The following is a 20,904-nucleotide window of genomic DNA, read 5'->3' on the forward strand; positions in this document are numbered from 1 at the left end:
CCTGGCAAAGAGTTCCACAGGTTGACTGTGCGTTGTGTGAAGAAGTACTTCCTTTTTTTTTTTTTTGATTTAAACCTGCTGCCTATTAATTTCATTGGGTGATCCCTAGTTTTTGTGTTATGTGAAGGAGTAAATAACATTTCCTTTTTCACTTTCTCCACACCAGTCAAGATTTTATAGACCTCTATCAAATCCCCCCAGTCTTTTTAATCTCTCCTCCAGAGGTAAACTGTTCCATACCCTTAATCATTTTAGTTGCCCTTCTCTGTACCTTTTCCAATTCAAAAATATATTTTTTGATCTGGGGCTTCCAGATCTGCACACAGTATTCTTGTGGCCATTTGGTGCATATGTCATCTGTTTTGATGATGCCACATTGAACTAGTCCCTTGTTCAGTATCACAGGGGTTAGAACAATACAAAGTCAGAGGCATTTCAGACTGTTCATATAGCTCTCAAAGAGTATTAGCATATGCTATGCTATAGGCATAGAAATTTCAAATCAGCCTTTTTGGACTGAAATAGCATACAAAAAAGGAATCCACTCAGGAGATCTGTTTTCTGCAAAAAGAGAGAAAAGAATACATAATGTTTTGTCATCAATGGAGGTAGAATGAGGTCTTTAACTCACAATGAATTTGGGATTAGCTACCATCATCTCTCTGCTGTCTTGAGGTTTCGCAAGCTGCTCCGCAATTAGCTAAAGCAGCAATCACCTAGGAAGGCAAAGCCCTAAAATGAACCCTCCCCCACAAGACAGCAATTATTTAATTAGGTTTTGTCACACATCTCACAGATTCACATAGTGCAGACTTTCTCACATTCCCTCCCATTGGGCAGTATGTGATTAAGCACAGAAACGCTTCAGCACAAAGTTGTTTGCAGACTAAGATGACTGGAAAAGAGAACTGATGGGACTAATATACAAAGTTTCCAGCTCCATGTGTAAAGCGCTTCATGCAGATGCTGATTCATCAGTTCCCTGTGCATTGTGTGTGTGTTCTGGTAGGTCATCACTGTAGATTCCATATCCTTTGACTTTTGTAGAATCAGGCAGGGCTGGATTAAGACCCTTAGAGGCCCTAAGCACTGAAAAGATTATGGTTCCCCCCCATATGTAATTAAAAATAAAAACAATGCTACACCGTAAAATAAAATTTTATTTTTCGAAATGACACAAAACTTACATGTGTGCTGAAATTAAAATAGCTTCTTTCTAGATTTTCTGATAACAAAATTCTGGATAAGTTCATCGAAGCTGACTCGATGAAGCATGTCTACTTCCATACGCAATAGGGAAAGTGAATCAAGTCTGTCCTGACACATTGTTGTTCTCTGACGGTTTTTTATTCTTTTCAGCTGAGAAAAAGAGCGTTCTGCAGAGCAGTTAGTAATCATCAATGTTAGAAAAATACGTAGTGCGATCTCTACATTTGGAAATACACATTGTATTCCATCTTTCAGTATTGTGTCATGAAGATCAATGTGACTGAATTTAATTTTTCCTGTTTCATTAAACTTTGCACACATATAACAGTGGAACTGCCGTACTTCTCCACAGAGATTCATGTTCAAGTCAACAGGGATTGAGTCAACAAGCTTTTGGGAACCTTGTGAATATTGTTAGTCAGAAAAGTCCATATCGTTTAGAAAAGAAAATCTACTTGATGCTTCTTTGTACACTTCACCTCTCCTCTTCATATGAGTTTCAAGTGTATCAATTATAAGATAGTAAATAGATACATGAAATTTTTCTCCAGGATTCAATGCTGTTTCTGTTGTACTGCTATCATTTGCTTGTTTTTTCCTGATTTGCTTGCGGGACTGGGCTTCTTTGTAGTTAGTATCAGGCAAGATATCTTTTGATATGTTTTAAATCTTTCGAAATCATTCCTCAAAGTGCGTAAGTGGTCTGCTAATGATTGATAGAGGTCTGCACATGTTTTCAAATCCAATTCTTTTTCTTGGAGAGCTTGACTTGTGTGGTAAAAGTGTTGTAAAATTTCATTCCACATGGTCAACATGAATACAAACTCTAGTTCTTGCATCTTGTTTGCAATGTTTTCTGCCTCTCATATAGTTTCTCCCTTTTGTGATTTGTCTTCATCTATACTTTCTAACGCATCCACAATCTTTGAGTAAGACTCCACAATAGCACTTGTTGCCACTGCATGTGCCTTCCAGCGAGTATTAGAAAGAGATTTCAACACACGATCATTGCCCAAATATGTTTTAAGAACTACCCATCGGTGTGTTGAGGCAGAGAAAAATGTATAAAGTAACTGGACTATTGAGAAAAAACTTACTGCCACCGGACAAAAATCAACAGCACTGCAGCCAACAAGATTAAGAGAGTGTGCAGCACATGGTATGAATATGGCATATTTGTTCTGTTCTAAAAGCTTCTTCTGCATTCCTTGATAACACCCTGACATGTTGTCGGCGTTGTCATAAGATTGACCTCTGCACTTTGAGAAATCTGTTTTGCAAACTTGGCACAGATAAGGCAGTACTTGATTTGCCATTTCTTCACCAGTGTGGCTTTTCAAATTGAGGAATGTTATAAATCGTTCAACTGGTTTTCCATCTGTGGGAGACACATATCTTAGTACAATACTCAATTGAGCAATATGTGAAAGATCAGGTGTAGAGTCGACAGATAAACTGAAGTACCCAGCAGTACTTATTTCATCCACAATAGCTGAACGAACTTTGCCACTCATTAGACCAATGAGTTCATCACATATTGTCTTGGATAAGTATGATGGGTTACTTTTGCTAGCATTCCCATATTTTGAGATATGGCCTGCTAAAAATGGGTCAAACTGAGCCACAGTACATGACAGGATCTGATTTCCTCGCATTATTTTGATCTACGTTAGTAGGACGCCCCCCTGGTTTAGGTGGGGATAAGTAATAAAAAGAGAACAGAAAAACGGGGGAAGAGTGTGTAGTGGAGTGTAAGGAAGTCTAACAAAGTTCTGATTTTTCCCATGATGACTACTTTGATGCTTTTTTAAAAATATCAAATTTTTTCCAAAAAAATCTTTTTTTTTGGTGCCCCCTGCTTTGCTGGTGCCCTAAGCACGTGCTTAGTCTGACTATTGGGTAATCCAGCCCTGGAATCAGGCCTGTAGCTATTTGTAATCTTTGCATGGAAAATGCTATCGAAGCACGACTAATAGTTTATTTATTAACATATTAGGGCTACATATTGAAATCAATAAAGATTGTGACCAAAAATTGACTTCTGCAGCCAACCTACATTTTTGTTGACTTGTTAAAATGTGCCCATCACGGTCTTTGTCTGCACATGCATACATTAACAATCAATAAAGGATTAAATGTACACACAAACCCCCATGTGTATGAAATTTACCTCAAATCTGCCATCATGTTCACAGCCCCTTCAAATGAGCTCTTTCATTCTGTTAAAATGTTGAGATTTAAAATGAGCGTTTGTAAATTACAATAAAATTTGGTCTGCTGTTTCCGCTAAAACAAGCTTTGTCACTTTGGTTATGCTGATGTAGATGTTGCTGTCTTATTCTTCAGAAGGAACATTCTTTTTTGGAATTCCTGTGGGAGCTGTAATATACTGAACCAACTTGCATCCAATATATAATCTCCCCATGTTCCTGCTTTTATTTAATATAAGTAAGTTCATAGTGGACTGTGCACCTTCATCATTTAGCGGTGTCATGTGCTATCCATAGGAAATAACGTTATAGCCGCAGTCTCTCTTACTTTTTATACTTGGCAGTATGAGCTCTTCTATTTTCCCCACATGGCCAGAACTCCGCAGTCAAACCACTATGTCTAATTTTGTGGAGCATATTTCTTCTATATTTATAGTATTTTATAAAGGCAGCTTTGTTTACCTGCTGATATTGGACTAGGTTTGGCATCTTTGTTTCTAGATTCTTAAAGGGACACAAGCAAGTAGTCTAGGTCAAAATGTATGTGATGTTAAAGAAATTTAAATAAACAGGATACCATAATTAAGATGAGCAAATTGGCTTTGTCTAATTTAAAATCACTCACACACAAGTTGTCTTGAAAACTCCACTCTTAGTAATTATTGGGTTCACTTTCTGTTCAGTAGACTTGTAATTTGGCAAGTGATAGAGAATTGGCTAAAGTACTAACAGGATAGTTTTTATAGACTTAGAAAAAGCATAATGAAGTGGAGAGAAGGATGCTCGTCTCAGTGTTGAGGAAATATGGAGTGTCTGATTTAATAACTTTGGTGAATGCATTATATAGATCACCTAAAACAATCACCTGAACATAGTTTTAGAATGACAAGTCCCTTTGAAGTGAAAGTTGGACTGCATCTGGGGCCAGCCCTCAGTCCTCTGCTGTTTATTATATTGATGGACTATGTCAACAGGAAGATCCCAATGGGAAAAGGTGAGAGACTGCAGATAAAAGATGCAGCTAACATAGCAATAACGGCTTCCTCAAAAGAAGTCCTTGAGGAAATAGTAAACCAGTGCTATGACCAGCTAAATAGGCCTGGGATGAAATGAGCATGACTAAGACTGAGTGTGTCAGTAAAGGTGCCACAAGGAAATTGGATATGTAGAGGTTAATGGAGTACAGCTAAACCAGGCTGACCAGTTTAAGAACCTTGGTGGTTGGGTTACAGAAGATGGTGAGCTTAAATGTGAGATATAGTCCAAACTGGGAAGTGCTGGAAGAGTGTGGAATAACATCTTGAGTGTTGTCTGACAAGCATATGCCACTGAAACGGAAAGACCAACTGTGTAGAACAATGGTGCAAAAGCATAGGTGGTAAAGAGATTGCAGGTTCAATGTCAGCAGGTGTTTGAGATAAGATGTCTTTGCTCTCTAAAAGGAGTTACACAAAGAGACAGATTTCTAAATTAAGGTATTAGGATGGAAGTTAAAGTTCATGTTGTGGCTGACAAAATCCAGGAAGCATGACTTCACTGGTTGGACACATACATTATTTTCACCAGGTTCTCTTCATTCATCTGTAACAGCAGAGGGTGGTAGAAAAGAAACCCTGAGGAAGCAATGGATAAATTGCATCAAAGAAGATGGTAAGCAGGTGGACCTTGGACAGATGAAGATAGCACATGACCCAACTCCAGATGATGAGATAAGGGGAAGAAGTGAACAGAGAAGGAAAGAGGCAGGAGTAAATAAATCAGATAGAAATCTAGGTGGTAAAGGAAATGGGGTCAAAATGGCAGCAGGAAAGATGCAGGGGGAGTATGCATGTGCATTATGTAGGTCACCCACTTTTGCCATCTACTTTAGGTGTCTGGGATCTTCTATCCATAATATATAATATACGTTTCCTTTTTAGCTAGAAAAACATTTCTTGTTTTCTTTTTTAAGTGAATCAACCTTTGAAGGAAATGAGTTAAAATTATGCAGAAATAAGGTTCACAGACTCAACTAGTGTGCAACCTCCAACTCCATGTTTCCTCCATTTCTACGGATAGTAAACTATATAGGCATCTAGCATCAAAGGCATCTCTGTGGCTTAACTTAGCTAGCTAAACCAAAGTATAGCAAACCAATGCATTGTGCCTGTAGAAAACTCCCACTAGCAAGGAAACTCAAACACAAATAGTAAAGCTGAAAAGGAAATAATCATGAAAGTAATAGAAATGATAGTACCAGAGTCTCCCTGGAGTTGTCTTCAAGGCTGCATATAAGCACTTTGAGCCCAATTCTCCCCTCACACCAGTTTTACAGGTGAATTCCATTGACTTCAATGGGTTTACTCCAGTCTTGAGCTGCTGAGAGCAGAATTTGGGTCTTTCTGTTTGGATCAGAGCCTTGTGCAGGGGAGTTCCCTAAGGGCTGACAACATTCTCTTCCTCAAGATGGCAGAGCAGCAGTCCAGCCACAGGACAGTGCAGTCGTCTCCACATCAGGAAGGGGTTGGCATATGCATCCACATAGTTACAGATTAATTAGCCATTAAAAAGTACCCATTTAAAAAACAAATACACACCAAACCTTCAGCATAGGGTGGATGAAGCTTCTGCTGAGTGAGCACAGCTCCATAGCACACGTGGGTATGGGACCCTATTGTCCAAGTTCCCTCCATCCTGGCCCTCATGCAGAGGAGTTGCACTAGTTCTGGTGACCACTAGGCAGCCTGGGAGGTGGGGCCAGGATTTGCCCAATGGTGGAAAACTGGTGGGATTATGTGGTTCTGTACTGGTAATGAACACAACTGTCATTAATAATGGCACAAAGGAATTCAAGGCACTCGCACTGCCTACTTTAGTAGCAAGATTACATTAATGAAACTGATTTTAAACATGGTTTTAAACTCTCCCCCTAGGATAATCTGTTTTAAGTATGATTTGTCTAACCATTGAAGGGGAAATACCCATTTTTATGCTTTAGACTGGCAGAAGCATGTTGCTTTACCATTTTCTAAACAGCTATGCCTGGCTAGGCAACAGTTATAAAACTACCTCTGCCAACAAACTACCAGTGCTGTCCTCATTGTAGACAGGCCTTTAAAGAGAAGATGTTATACAAAGTCAATACAACCAGCAAACTGGTTAGATTACAGATTAAGTGCTCTTTAATAGTCAATTGGGTGGTCAAATAATTCACCATGAAAGTGCCACTTGAGGCCACTTATTATGAACTGCAATTTACAGATATCTGTTAAAACATGCTCACTGTAGTAGTGGGATTTTGTGTGTCACCAATTTCAGTTCTAATCTAGCCAATGTGTGTGTGAGTTTCTTTGAGGCTTTCCAGGGTGGTCAAAGTACTTTTGGGGCTTCTGGTAAGGATCCCTGTTTCATGATCCCATGAGCCTATCTGACTGATTTATATTAGCCCTCAGTGGTACCTGTACATGTCACAGCAAAGTTAGAGAAAGACTCTAGAAAGTTTGCTCCAGTACAGTGGTGAACTGGAGCCGGTTCGCGCAAACCGGTTGTTAACCCGCTTCCCTGCAGGGGGCGCTGAGCCGGGAAGTGATGTAATTCCTCCTCCGGCCACCGGGGGTGCTGCGCTGCAGGATCCATGTGTGCTGCCGCCTGGCCCTGGACACGAGCCCTGTTGCTGCTTCTGCTCCCCCGACTCCTGGTCCTGGGGCTCCTGCTGCTGCCTGGTGGGTCCCCGGCTGCTCTGCTGGGCCTGGGCTGTGTATTGCTGCTCTCCCCATGAGTACCCACCACCCTGCCCGCAGCCAGCCCCTGTCTCCAGCCACCCCCTGCTGCACCCCCTGCCCTGCCCGCACCAGCCCCTGCCGCACCCCCGCCCTGCCTGCCGCCAGCCCATCTCCAGCCAGCCCTGCACCCCCCTGCCCTGCCTGCAGCCAGCCCCTACCTCCAGTCAGCCCCTGCCCTGTCTCTAGCCAGCCCCACACCCCCTTGCCTCCAGCCAACCCCGCACCCTCCTGTCTCCAGCCAGTTCCCCACCCCCTGCCCTGCCCACAGCCAGCCCCACACCCCCTTGCCTCCAGCCAACCCTGCACCCTCCTGTCTCCAGCCAGCTCCCCACCCCCTGCCCTGCCCACAGCCAGCCCCGCACCCCCTTGCCTCCAGCTAGCCCTGCCCCACGCCCCTGTCTGCAGCTGGTCCCACGTCCACTGGTGCCCTGCAGTTCCTAGGGCAGTAACCCTGCACACCTGCTTCAATGAGGGGGGCAGCTGGGACCCACACATGTGCACACCCTAGGGTGACCAGACAGCAAGTGTGAAAAATCAGGACGGGGGTAATAGGAGCCTATATAAGAAAAAGACCCCAAAACCGGGACTGTCCCAATAAAATTGGGACATCTGGTCACCCTAGCACACCCCCAGGGAGTGGCGGGGACCCACACATGTGAAACGGAGCTCATTTCTAGTTCAGGCCCATCTTTTTAAAAAAGAACTTTAGGCAGGGTTAGCATACATCGTATTTTCCCCCGACAGGTCAGGCTTTTTGGTTCTTAAATCGCTGTCCGGGAGGAAAATACGGATGTATGATAACCCTGTTGGTACAAAAAATACATACTGGGGCACATCCCTTAGATCAGAACTTTTTATAGGGAACCGGTTGTTAAGATTTTGGCAGCTCATCACTGCAGGTAGCTGCTGTGTAGGTGTCCCCAAATGCCTCTATCATTACTTTGCAGTTCTGAGCCGCACTTGAACAATAACTGCTGGACATGACAAGCTTGGTGATACATCTGTGTCAGCAATGTCTGTTTCAGACTGTTAAAGCATTGTATCTCATTTCCACTTCAGACCAAATGCACTTTGACCTTAGTTTCCGAGAGGACACCCAACTAACACCCTCCTAATTGTCCTCTTCATAGTAAAATATTTTAAATATTTTAAATTAATTTGAGAGTTACTTCTCCAAATCGATCCTGAGGCCAGACTGAGAAATTAAGTGTTTTATTGTGGCAGTGCTCGATGAGAATGAAAGGAGGGCTGGAATGTTTAGTCCCTGTCTGAGAGGCTGGAGTTCTGATTACTGGGAAAGCTCAGCAACTTCACTGCTGTGGCAGATCTAGGTTAATCTAGAGCTGGGTGAATGCTGCTAAAAAGGATATTCTGGGACTACTTATTTGGATTTTTAAATTATTCCATGTTGTGTTCATGCCCTGCACTTTCCATGAATATTCTAGCAAACAGGCAGGAAATCTCATGGAAATAGCAAATATTAAGTGAGCAGTAAGTGATTATTGCATAATATTTATGGAGAGTATAGTTTTAATTTGCAATCATGAACATTAATTCATACTGCAAACCTAATTCTCGTTCAATCAGGGAAGAGAAACCTACAAAAGATCTTATATGTCTAACAAAAAGATGTGATTCTCTGAGGTGAAGTACCTGGTTTCATGTAGTGATCAATCTCCCTTCAATTAAAGGCTCCTGAACCAGGATTAGATTTTGTGGGAGCAGAGTTCCTTAAATCCACAAAATTGCTTGTGTGCAAATGCTGGTTAGAGCTGGGATTTCTGACAAAGGAAGTAAGCTACAAGACAGCTTGTGCACAATGTACAGATGGGAAATGATCACTGATCACCCCGAGGCATGTGCTGGTTGTTGGTAAAGATGAGGAACTGTTCACAGATGACTTAGAGCTTGTTGTGTTCATAATTGTTTTTATAGCAACATTCTTGTCATATAAAGGTTAGAGCTGACTTGCAAGCACAGACAAATATTTATTTCATAGGCAGGAGCACCAAGAAAAAATTCAGCTGTAATGTAGATATAGAGAGAGACATATACATTACAGTAGGTGGACAACATTACATAGAACAATTGGTTTGTTCACACTTCTCTGAATATTCCTTACGTGATGACTACAGATTGTCCAGTTTGTTCATTTTTGTTACTTAATAAGTAGCAGTAATGTGGATTCATGTTTTGATGTAAGACTCACTAGAGTCCTGCTTAGAAATACACATAAATTGGATATCAAAACACCCCAACACTTACACACTCACCTCCATATTTCCCTTAAACAAAGTCTGTAACATTTTTAGAAGTTACACATTTCTAACCTGTGATAAATAATCATTCTCTGGTTAGCCTAATTTTGGGGTTGGGTCTAAACCACAAAGTTGGAATCCAGATCTAAATTTCCCTGATATCTGGGTGTGTTCAGATCCAGAGATTTGATTCAGCCCTGTCTGTTGTAAAGAAGAGGCCCAGAAGTGAATTCTGGTTATGAAGCTAACTTCTTCAAATTTCAGAAGCTGTTGATTCAGGGTTTTGGTTTGGCCAACTATACAGGAAAGAGCCATCTGTGAACTTCAGAGGTTAATCTAAATTCCACTAGATCTCAAGGTGTTTGGATCTACAGTTATGATTCCACATTACCCACTACAGAGTAAAGAATGAGTAGCTAAAAAACAGCCATTCCCCATGGGGCCTCACTTCCCTACAGCCTAATTCTGTAGCTGCTCTACACATGAAACTCCCATTGAAGATCACACTCAGGTCAGTTGTAGAGTCAGGGCACAAAGCTGCAATTAGTACAAAACAAACAGATGTGTTCGTAGGGGAAAAAAGCACCTTTCAGCTCAATTCAACCTATCAAATAACCCAGTTGTTCTTCACATTATTAATTCAAAACAATGTTAAATTTATTTATGTGTTTATTTGGCTCCAAGCAGCATGGCTCAGGGTCAAACCAGATAACATGTTGGGAAAATAGATCAGAGAAAAGAAACATCTCACTGACTGTGTCCATTTAACTGATTGCAGAAAGGCTTTTAAGCCCATTTGGGAAAATATGAAGTGTGAACAAAGCTTGACAATCATATATAAACTTATGAGCACCAACCAAATAAAACACATAGGGCTCCATTTACCACAAAAAGATACAGCCATTCCATAACTTTTCTCTTTTGCATACACTAATGTTCAGTATGTAATTGGGTGGGTTTGGATGATGGTCTAAAAGTATTCATGTGTAAAAATTTAATACCCTTCTGTTAAGGGTGACACCTTTGAAAGGATTAACTGTGTCAGTTACAAGTAGCTACTAGTTAACAATGTCTTGATCTCCTAGTAGGATTAGCCAAGGAAAGCATTTGGATGGTGTAATCTATTTAATGTGTGTCGTACATATCCAATATATATTGGTTTAGTATATTATTGTCACTTCCAGCCTACAAGGAGAGTTGTGTAGGAGGAGTTTCTCTGGAGTTGGATTGAATTGGTTCATTATAATTTGGAAAAAAATCTCTCTCTCTATATTTGCATCTTTCTGATCTCCTGTTCCTATAAATTCAGTTAAGATGAGTTGAATTCATCTGATAATAAAACCAGTTATTGTTAGATATGTCTTACAAACTCTGGAACACTATTATTCCAAACATGGAAGTAAAATAAACCTAAACTCTTAATTCATTAGCACATACCATTTTGCTGTGATTCCTACAGTTGGGAAAAACAGTGGTGGTAATAATATAGTAGAGGCAGCAGGATCCTCTTAACAATACCGCTTGATCTCATCATCATCCCTCCTTCCCCATATGTTATCTGTGGTCCACCATGGTATGTCATTCTAGGACCACTACATAGCTGGATCCTGAGAACACACAGCACTGGACTGCAGGTAGAACTGGTAAAGTACTTCCCTAGTGAAAACACCAGCCAGTGTAGACAGTATAGACTGTTGCAGCCTCTGATGGACTTTACCTCTTCCCCTGGCTGCTGTTAAACCATCCTGGCCAGGGAGGGCTTTTATCTCTGATTCAGGAAGAGCCAATGATTTGCTGTTAGGCAAATGTCATATACTATACAAAAAATAAATCTTGGCATAATACCGCTGGACACCAAGGGCTTTACCTCCCTTGTCCCCTTCTCCACCTCACCTTGCAAATGACTGAGGTTAAACACAGGGCTGGGAATTGTCTCTTGGTTCCTGCATCTTTCTGGGACATGGCAAATTATACTTCTGCAGTGATTAGTTCAGGGGAAAAGTCATGGAAGTGGCTCCTTTTTACTGAGTTCTATTTCTATGGAGTGTAATCTGTGGGAGACTGTGCATTTTTTCATTGGAATAGAGCCCTTCAGATTTCTTTCACAAACTATATGAATTTACAAAATTATTTTTTTTTGCACAAAGCTAACCTAACTTTTCTGGAAGGAGACTGTGCACAAGACATTACATCCTACTCTAGTTCACAACTCATTGCTCTTGGTAGCTTGAAGAAAAGTAACAAATGTTTTAGATAACACTACATCTTCGTTTATTTGGAAACACATATATCTCTACTTTGCTGTAGAGGTTCATCATTTTCAGGGGGGTTTGGGGACTGTGAAATCCTTCACAAAATGTAACCTAGTGTAGCTGTAGGGAGCAATTTTCCCTTGACATACAGACTTGATGTTCTAACATGTCTTTTCTCTCTTGAACTTTTATGATTTTCTGATGCATTGGTATTTAACTTGATACAAATGGTAGTAAATGGCCACGGTTTTCAGAAGTGACTAGCGATTTTGGATGCCCAACTTGACACAACTTAAGTGGCGTGATTTTCAGAAATTACCAACCAAGCAGGCTCTGTTAAATGTCTCAAGTGGGGCCCCCCAAAACTGAGGCATCTAAAATCATTAATCGCTTTTGAAAATTTCAGCTAAGTATCTTTTAAAAAGCTGCAGTCATGGAAAGAAGTACATTTCCAAGATATTCTGTGATGGGTTTTATCCACATGACTCTTACTAACTTTGAGAAGCTAAATGGCTATGAACCCTCACTTGAAATATATACTGTATGAGTTCAGTTTTCAAAGAAAATGGGTGGTATTTGCAGAAGCATCCAGTACCAAGTCTGTTTGGATTGGAGTCCAAAGGTGAAATCTCCATTGACTTCAGGGGGAGCAGAGTTAGGCTGTGGAAAATCTGACTATGCACAGTCTAGTAATTCATTGCAAGACTTGTGGCCCTCAGGATCCTTGATTCTACTTCTAAATGAACCACCGATTAACACTGGACAAGTCACTCACCTTCTATGCCTTACACAACCCAAGTGATAAAAAAGTAGATAAAACTAAGACTTCACTGATAAACCAGATCTTCCACCTGATCTGATCTGTAAATTCTGAAAATGAAAGGATCACTTTAATTACTGATACTTTAGTTCTCTTCCCTCAAGACACCAATTACAAATGCCTGATTACAACCATGTTCATAGATGCTTAGCTCTCTTCGCTGTGCTTGTTCTTTTTAATTTAATTGTGATAAGGTGTTCTACTGCTACTGTACTGTGGAGATGTACCCCAATCATGAATGCCCAATCACACAAAGGTCTGTTTTGGGGCTCTCTTTTAATTGAATTTGCTGTCCAGGCCCACCTCCCATCTGGAAAATCCTGCTGATTTCTCCCCATCCCTCAGGAGAATCTGACCTTCCTAGATGTGGATCCCCAGCAGTCTCTCCTATCTTGACCAAGGCCAGTCATCTACCAGAAAGTCTAAATACTCCTATTAACACCCCCCTCCCCCGCCCCAATCTCCAAGTCATCTCTCTCCCTCTATCAGTTGCAGCCTTGTGATTAGCCTATTATTCAGGACACCCAGCTTTCCTGATTCATCAGTATACACAAAGAGGTGTATTAAATATCTAATTCCTCTTTCAGACCTTAAATTTGACACTTCCTGAGGAAGTCCCACTCCTAACACTACCTACATCCTTCCTCACCCCTGTTAATAATATACAGCCATCCAATATTTCTGTTAAGACACTGCGCGTGATAGAGAATAAGGGACTGGTCCAAAGCAATGAGAAGGTATCAGAAACTTCAGGGGGGTTATTTGATTGTCCACAGTCTGATTGATTTTTTTCTTGTGCATTTTCTTTAAAGTTTATTCAGAATATAAACAATTCCCTGATTTGATGCACATTTTATACTGACCCTGCAACCAGCCTGACACAAATCTGGGTACACCAAATTCTGACAGCTCCAGAGGTGAATGTGAAGCTATATGTCAGCACACATGCACATCCATATAGTACTTTGATTAAAATATTTAAAGTGCTGCTTTAATATTTAAACTTGAATATTTTCTCCTCCCTTATTTCTGATCCCTAAGGAACATTTTGCAGTAACATATGTTCTTTGTTTCTTATGCCTGCTCCTCTGCTGCTCTTTATTCTTTTTGTAGTATGGTTCTTGAAAGAAGTCTGTGACAGCGAAACAGGTTGTTTAGAGATGCAAATGCTACATATTGGACCAATACAGCTCAGGCATATAATGATATATACTAATTTGAATGTTTACATCCCTGAATCTGAACTAGACACTGCTTCAGCTCTTTCAGAAATGTTTAACATCTACCTTTAGTTACATAACTTGCTGATATTTTTACTGGCTTCCCTTGCTGTAACTATTATTTCCTGTGGGTTTATATGTAGTGTTCTGCTTATCCAGCATGAAGAAATGGTTGTTCAGCTTGAAAAACTTTTTTTCTTTTAGGCACGTTCCACCATCTTTTTTTTAAAGCACAATATTTTCACATCAGAACATCTTCATTTAGCTACTTACACCCATCACAACATTCACCGAAACATATGATATACTAGTCACACAAATGCACCATCTTACTGACAGCTAGTAAAGGGACAACTATATTTTATATGTGTTCATCTGCATACCAATTGAAATGTGAAACACAGATGTATCAGACCTAATTGTTTTTCCCTTGTTTCAAAACCACTTTTTTAGGTACTGCTATCTTTTTAGTACCGAAAACTTCACCTTTTATGTTTATTATTTTTAATCTTGAAGACAGAATTTGGGGACATATTGTCTTTTTATAATACTTGACAGCTAATGTTTCCCATGGCCATTAAGAATCTGAGTAATAGCCCTTTTCAGCACCCTGCTTCATAAGTTTAAATGATCCTGCTGCCTTCATGTTTTTCTCCCCTTCTGGACAGCAACCTATTTAGTCTGTGATACATAATCTCATAGTGCATTTAGTTGTGGTTTTAATAGTTGACTGCACTCTCAGTATTATTGCATCTCTGCAAGGTGGAGGGCTTGTAAGCCAATAAATGATGCAGTGTTTGAATTTACACCAAAAACTATAGCTGTGCCTGCAAAGAATTTAGCAGAAACCAATATCCAAATGGACAGGTAATCTCTATTTGAATTGGGTTATTTAAAAGTAACAAAGGACATTTGACCACAGGGTCACTGAAATGCCATAATAAAATACAAGCCAATGAGCAGGATCTTTGTTGTTATCTGTTCCCTGTGAAGAACTGAAAATGAAACTAAACAGCAAAGTAGTCAAATGTCGTACTAGTTCAATAAATATTTTGTATGCAACACCGGTTAGTACTAAATTTGCTTCATCTATTGGTTGCACTATATACAGTATCGCTACTCTAAGATTTCATTTTGAAAAATAGCCAAGACAGGACATTTTTATATTCAGACCGTGGCATGTGTTTGAATGAAATTTGCCAAGCGAAAAAGGTGTATAACAAATCCTACAAAGTGCTGAATTTTTAAAACTGCTATTTTAAACATTATTTGGTAAAATATACACTTTTCTAATTCACTTTTGCCACAGATTAGTATTTGTCTTTTCAGCTATTTTTACCTATCTGTTCTGGTCATTGGACAGCTGCTATATATATTCCTTTATTTTAAGCATGCGCATTGAGTGATCCATGCAAAAGTGAAGGATTCACCATTGGTACATTCAGTACATTACTGTAATGTTTACAGTATTTCTTGATTTAACTATCAGGATGCTTTAAAATCCTTTCACCCTACAGTTTTATCCAATGAAAGCATTTGAAAAAAAGACAGACTTGGTAGAGAGACTGGAGCTACATGATGTTGCATTGCGTGGCCCCACAACAATCTTTAATAATAGCTATTCCTGCTTTGGCAACGGTGGGCTTGCTTGGAGGAGGTTCTGCCTTCTTTTCTGCTGGGGTACCTGTGACATCCAGAACAGGACACCATTAAAACCTAGAGTTAGACCAAACTATTTCCTTCTGCTTTCAGTACACAGTATCCTGCAGTATCACATAGGCCTACCTTCTAGACAGAGTTTATTTTACATTCTTTGAACAATGTTCTTAGTGATGTTGAAAGATACCAGCCTATGTGATGACTGACCCCACCAAAGGAACATAAGGCCTGCCCACTTAGGTGAGAGAGGGGGCCACAGAATCCAGACATCAAACTGAAAAGGGGGGATTTAGGTGTAAATCATATGGTTAAAATGAAGGAACAAGAAAGGGAAACCAAGCAGGGAACCCCAGACAACACCCACTACTCTGAGAAGGAGTCCAAGGAATCAGTGGATACTATCTGGCAGCCCTGGAGACTGAAGTGTTCTGTTACACTGCTGCAGCCCACTCATTACCCTACTGTAAATTCCCCTCACTGCTCTGTCCAAGTGCCTTGGTCCACAGACAGATTAGTGTGTGAGGGTCAGCTCCTCAGTGGGTGTAAATGAGTATAACTCCACTGACTAAGTTCCCTGATCCATTCAGCCCGCAGAGACTGATACCTTTGTTATGAGTTTGGTACCAGTTGTGCTGGTGGTTTTGTGATGCCCAGTACAAGTTTTGTGGAGAACCTCATTTTGCTTTGTCCAACAAATGGTCATCAGATGGGACTAGCTTTCAGCCACTAACAGCCTGTGCCAGATTCAAATTAACTCTAAAGGCAAAAAGGCTTTATATTCCATTGCGAATCCCCTTCCACACAAAGTCAGCTTCTTGTATCAGACCCATGTACTGTGGATATGTACAACTGACCACCATAAATATCATGGTATTTTGAATTCTCTTTATGGACCTGTATGCCACAATATCGGTCAGTGTTATCCTCTATATCTCCCAATGTATATAATAAGCCAGGATGCTGAGAAGGGATAAATCTTGGGCTAGTGGGAGAGTCTGTGGATTTGGAATGTTCATATGCAGCACTTTCCTTTTGTTGGACTCAGGAAGAGCATCAGTGGCTGGCACTTGATTTATTGTATTCCCATTGAAACTATGGTACATTTTAAAATAGCCAGATTTCTCAGTAATTAAATCTCTCCTTCATATCTTGCCTATGTGGTTTATGTAGGTAATGATGGTGCCCAACTTATATGGTTTGTCAGACACTCAGACAGTCGGAACCTTCACGGTTTACTCCAGTTCCTCTTTACATAATATCCAATTAATAAAGAGAAATAATCTTTTCCTATTGATGAAAATAAGATAAAAATGCTGTATAGCATGTTATAGTGGGCAGTTGGCCTTTGCAGCCATCTCTCTGTTAAGATTTGGGAACCTTTTCTTCCTAATTGAAAGTAAAGATTAAAATAAACATGAACTATAGAACTGATGGGTCCCTGATTGAGTTTATCTAAGAGAGTAAGAATGCAGCTATCTGGAAAAATTGGAGGTTCACCCTTTTGACATAATTCTACTGAATAAGGCCTTAATTCAGCAAAGCACTTAAGCATGTGCATTGACGTCAATGGAACTTGAGTAGGTTTTAAAGTTATGAACATATTAAAAGTGTTTTTCTGATAGGGATTTAATGGACAGCAGGTAGGGAAACAAAACCTATCCAAGTGTAGGGAAAATGTATATACTTTGGACAGCTACAAAAATAGAAACCAGTTGTGGGGGAAAAAACAAATAGCACTAACACATGTGGTTTGTAATCCACACCTTCTTAAAAGAACCATATGATAAGTTTAAAGTCATGGTCACTCTCCAAGTATATGTCAGAAAATCATGAAGAGAGTAAAGACGACTACTACAGAATAGGAAAATCAGCCATTGCTTATGGCGGAAGATAAACTAACATACATCTCTGAAAATATAACAAAAGGCAAACATACCCTAGCTAAGAAGATATATGGTGGTAAAGGCAGCGTACACCGGACAGTAAGACTAAAGTTTGCAGTGTTGTATCCATGTAGAGACAAGATAGGTGAGGTAATATCTTTTATTGGACCAACTTCTGTTGGTGAAGGAGACAAGTGTTCAAGATACACAGGGCTCTTCATCAGGTTCAGACGAAGAGCCCTGTGTAGCTTGAAAGCTTGTCTCCTTTGCCAACAGAAGTTGGTCCAATAAAAGATATTACCACACCCACCTTGTCTCTGTAGTAAGAGTAAAGAGCAGGGTTAGATTAAACAAGTTTAATCCCGGGAAGTACATCTATGAGACAAATGCAGCGTTAGGGAGTTTCTTAACAAAGGGGTAAGTAAATCTGGAAAGGGCTTCACTCATCTATCCTTGGACTAATCCAGTGATGTGCTCCAGTTTTGCAATTGACCTGAATAGGAGTAGGACTGGGTTCTAAACTCAGAACATCCCGTTCCAATATGCACTGGGCTTTATGTAAAGCCCAGGAAGACTTCTCTGATAACAGTCCCTTCTTTGGTTGTTCCAAAGTCCTGTCTAGAAACCTGGAGCATATTACACCCATATCCCTACTACACATGGTATGTAGCGTATAAGCCTTTCAAGATACCTTCCAACCTGCATAGTTCCTGTCTTGGTAGACAAAAGGGTGGGTCTTTCAATTGTGTTAGCTCAAGCAAGTTGGCTTTATGTGACTGAAAAGCCAAGTTAACCATCATTAAGATATAGACTACTGTCACTATCACATAGGAAATCGTGCTCCCTGTAGTTAGGTGGAAACGCAGCCAGATAAAATGGTTTCAAGCACATTAATCTGCATTTTAACAGGATTTTTTAAAATAATGTTAAACTAAGTTGATTGAACTAACATGATTGAAAAACACGCTCTTTTTGCTATCAAGAGAGGTAGGTAAGGACACAAACTACCGGCTGTGGAAGATCTCTCTCACACACACACACACACACACACACACACACATTACTAAAATATGCAACAGTTTAAAACTGAGATTTGCAAAGCCACCTAGCACATTTGGATTTAATGTTGATGAGAATTGGAAATCCAAGTTCGCTAGTTGGTTTTCAAAATCTCATCCAAAATGGCTAGAAACAGAAGCTGGCATTTTGTGGTGGTGGTGTTTTTTTTGTTTTTTTTTTTTGCGGGGCGGGGGGGGGGATTTTATATTAGTTCATTTTGGTCTAAGCATTTTTGGGGAGATTTTCAGATACACAAGTGGGAGCAAGAGCCCACCTCTCATTGACTTTCAGTGGGAGTTGGGTGTCTAGCTGCCCTCTGTGCCTTTGAAAATCTATCCCCTTTCTTGCCAGAGTTTTTCAAAGATTTCTTTTCTTTCCCATTTGTTTTTAAATGTTAAACTCACTGGCAGGAGATCGTGTTACTTTGTCTAAGGGTTTTAACTTGATCCGAAGGAATTCAGCCATCTCCTTGTCTTCCTCTTGCTCTCTGTTGGTGCAAAAAGAGGGGACGGGGGAAAAAAGGTTGTAGAAGAAAAAGCAGCGATTTCTACATTACACAAGGGGCTGTTTCTCTTAGTTAAGGCAAGAGCCATAAGAATCTTATTAATAGCAGTAATGCTTCTTTGCACTTATTTAGCACTTTTCATCTAAAGATCTCAAAGCTCATTAGAAACTTAATGAACTGAGAGAGAAATCCTGGCCCTATTGAAGTCAGTGGCAAAACTCTCATTGACTTCAATGCGGCTGGGATTTTATTCTAGTGCTCACTGCTGAACCCTGAGAGACAGGCAAGTATTAGCCCCACTATGCCCCTCATTCAGCAAAGCACTTCAGTTAAGCACATGCTTTGTTGAATCAGGGCCTATACCAGTAGGAAAACCAAGGCATAGAGAAGTTAAATGGCTTGACAAGGTCATACCACGAATCAGTGTCAAAACTAAAAACCAAACCCAATGGTCCATAATCCCAATTCCCATCTTCTAACCACTAAACCAGGCTCCTTCTAGAAAAAATAGCAAAGGAACATTATGATGTGCTATAATGCTCTCTGTTTAAAAGCCTGCCTAAGTGAAGATTTTGATTTTATTGTCTCATGCTGCCAGAACTCTCATTGAAGTCAACTAGTGTTGTGGTTGTGTGAGGATGGCAGGATCAGGCCCTCAGGAAATTAACGTCATTTTGCTAGTCTTTAGCATTCATGGAATTTTTGTTGTTGTTCCATTTTTTCAGTATTAAAGTGCACATTGGTTAAGAATTATTTCAGTTTAGTGTAGAAAAATCAGATTCATTAGCTACAGATACATTAAAGTAGAAGTACCAATAAATGTTGCAAGTGAGCAATAGAGAGCACTAATGCATTTCCAGCTGTACTGCGTGTATTTTCAGTAGTCTAGCAGAATGGCATTTTTGAGGCCTTTATATTCTCTGGTTACAGATGATGCTTTATGCTTCATACACAGAACTAAGGGCTTATCCGCAGTTGAAACGCTACAGTGGCGCAGCTGCAGCTGCATCCCTATTGCACTTCAGAGAAGACACTATCTAGACTCTCCTGTTGACATAGGTAATCCACCTCCCTGAGAGGCGGTAGCTAGGTTGATTTAGCACAGTCTACACTAGGGGTTGGGTCGACTTAACTATGTCACTTGGAGGCATGGATTTTTCATACCCTGAGCAACGTAGCTTTTCAGCTTAGACCAGGCCTAGGAGTCAGGGCTCTAGTCTCAGCTCAGCTGCTGATCTCCTGTTTGATTTGGGGCAAATCTCTTCCCCTCTCTTTTCCTTCCCACCCTTTGCCTGTCTGATCTACTTCTTTAAGCTCCTTGGGACTCAAACTGTTATTACCATGTTTATAACTCGTCAATTTTGGTTGGAGCTTCTGTGCATTACAGTAATACAAATAATTGACGATGATAACATGAGCATTATGTATGTGCAAAGACCAATTTATACATGTTTGAAAATCATTTTTTGTTAGAATTCTCTTCCAAGTTTACTTCCCCCATCTAAGGCCAGGTCTACACTCAAAAGTTAAGTCAACACAGCTACGTCACCCAGGGGTTTGAAAAACCCACACCTCTGAGCAACATAGTTAAGTCAACCTAACCCTCAGTGTAGACAGCAATAGGTCAATGGAAGAATTCTTCTGCTTCTGCCTCTCAGGAAGGTGAATTAACTACAGTGATGGGCTTGCCAAGTCTCTGAAACAAATTCAGGCACTTTCAGTCCTTACCTTAATCTCTCCACCTCTGCATCATCTACAAGAAAATCTCTTTTTTGCACCAGTTTATGGATCTTCTGAATCAATTCATCCTCTCTTTGTTTCTGCATTTTTGTTTTTTCCTTTTCTGATCAAAAACAGAAAGAATAAGACAAGGGTTAGGTACTCAGATATCTAACAATACTTGACCAAAAAAAGTCAATGGCCTTTGTCCAGATTTACAGTAGGTGAGAGCAGGGCATGATCCAGGGTCATAATTTTCCAGGCCATAATATTTGCAACGTTTTATTATTTGGTAAAAATTCTTCCCTGCTTCTCCTGAAACCACAATGCAAAAACAATCCACTCTTTA

The 20,904-nt window shown here is 40.2% G+C and overlaps 1 protein-coding gene across 2 annotated transcripts in view; it reads right to left on the reverse strand.

Annotated features, from left to right (window-relative positions):
• Positions 1–9,080: 9,080 nt before the first annotated feature.
• Positions 9,081–20,904, reverse strand: part of BMERB1 (bMERB domain containing 1) — a 128,020-nt gene continuing 116,196 nt past the window's right edge. Inside the window, exons 4-6 of one of the 2 annotated variants that reach the window (XM_074965409.1) lie at positions 20,565–20,679; positions 18,736–18,818; positions 9,081–15,414 (exon numbers count right to left, since the gene is read on the reverse strand). In XM_074965409.1, coding sequence (XP_074821510.1) covers positions 15,302–15,414; positions 18,736–18,818; positions 20,565–20,679 — 311 coding nt within the window. In that variant the 3' untranslated portion in view covers positions 9,081–15,301. The remainder of the gene's footprint in view (positions 15,415–18,735; positions 18,819–20,564; positions 20,680–20,904) is intronic. The other variant, XM_074965407.1, reaches the window with a different exon arrangement.

This window comes from Natator depressus, chromosome 10, assembly GCF_965152275.1.
Source record: "Natator depressus isolate rNatDep1 chromosome 10, rNatDep2.hap1, whole genome shotgun sequence".
NCBI lineage: Eukaryota > Metazoa > Chordata > Testudines > Cheloniidae > Natator > Natator depressus.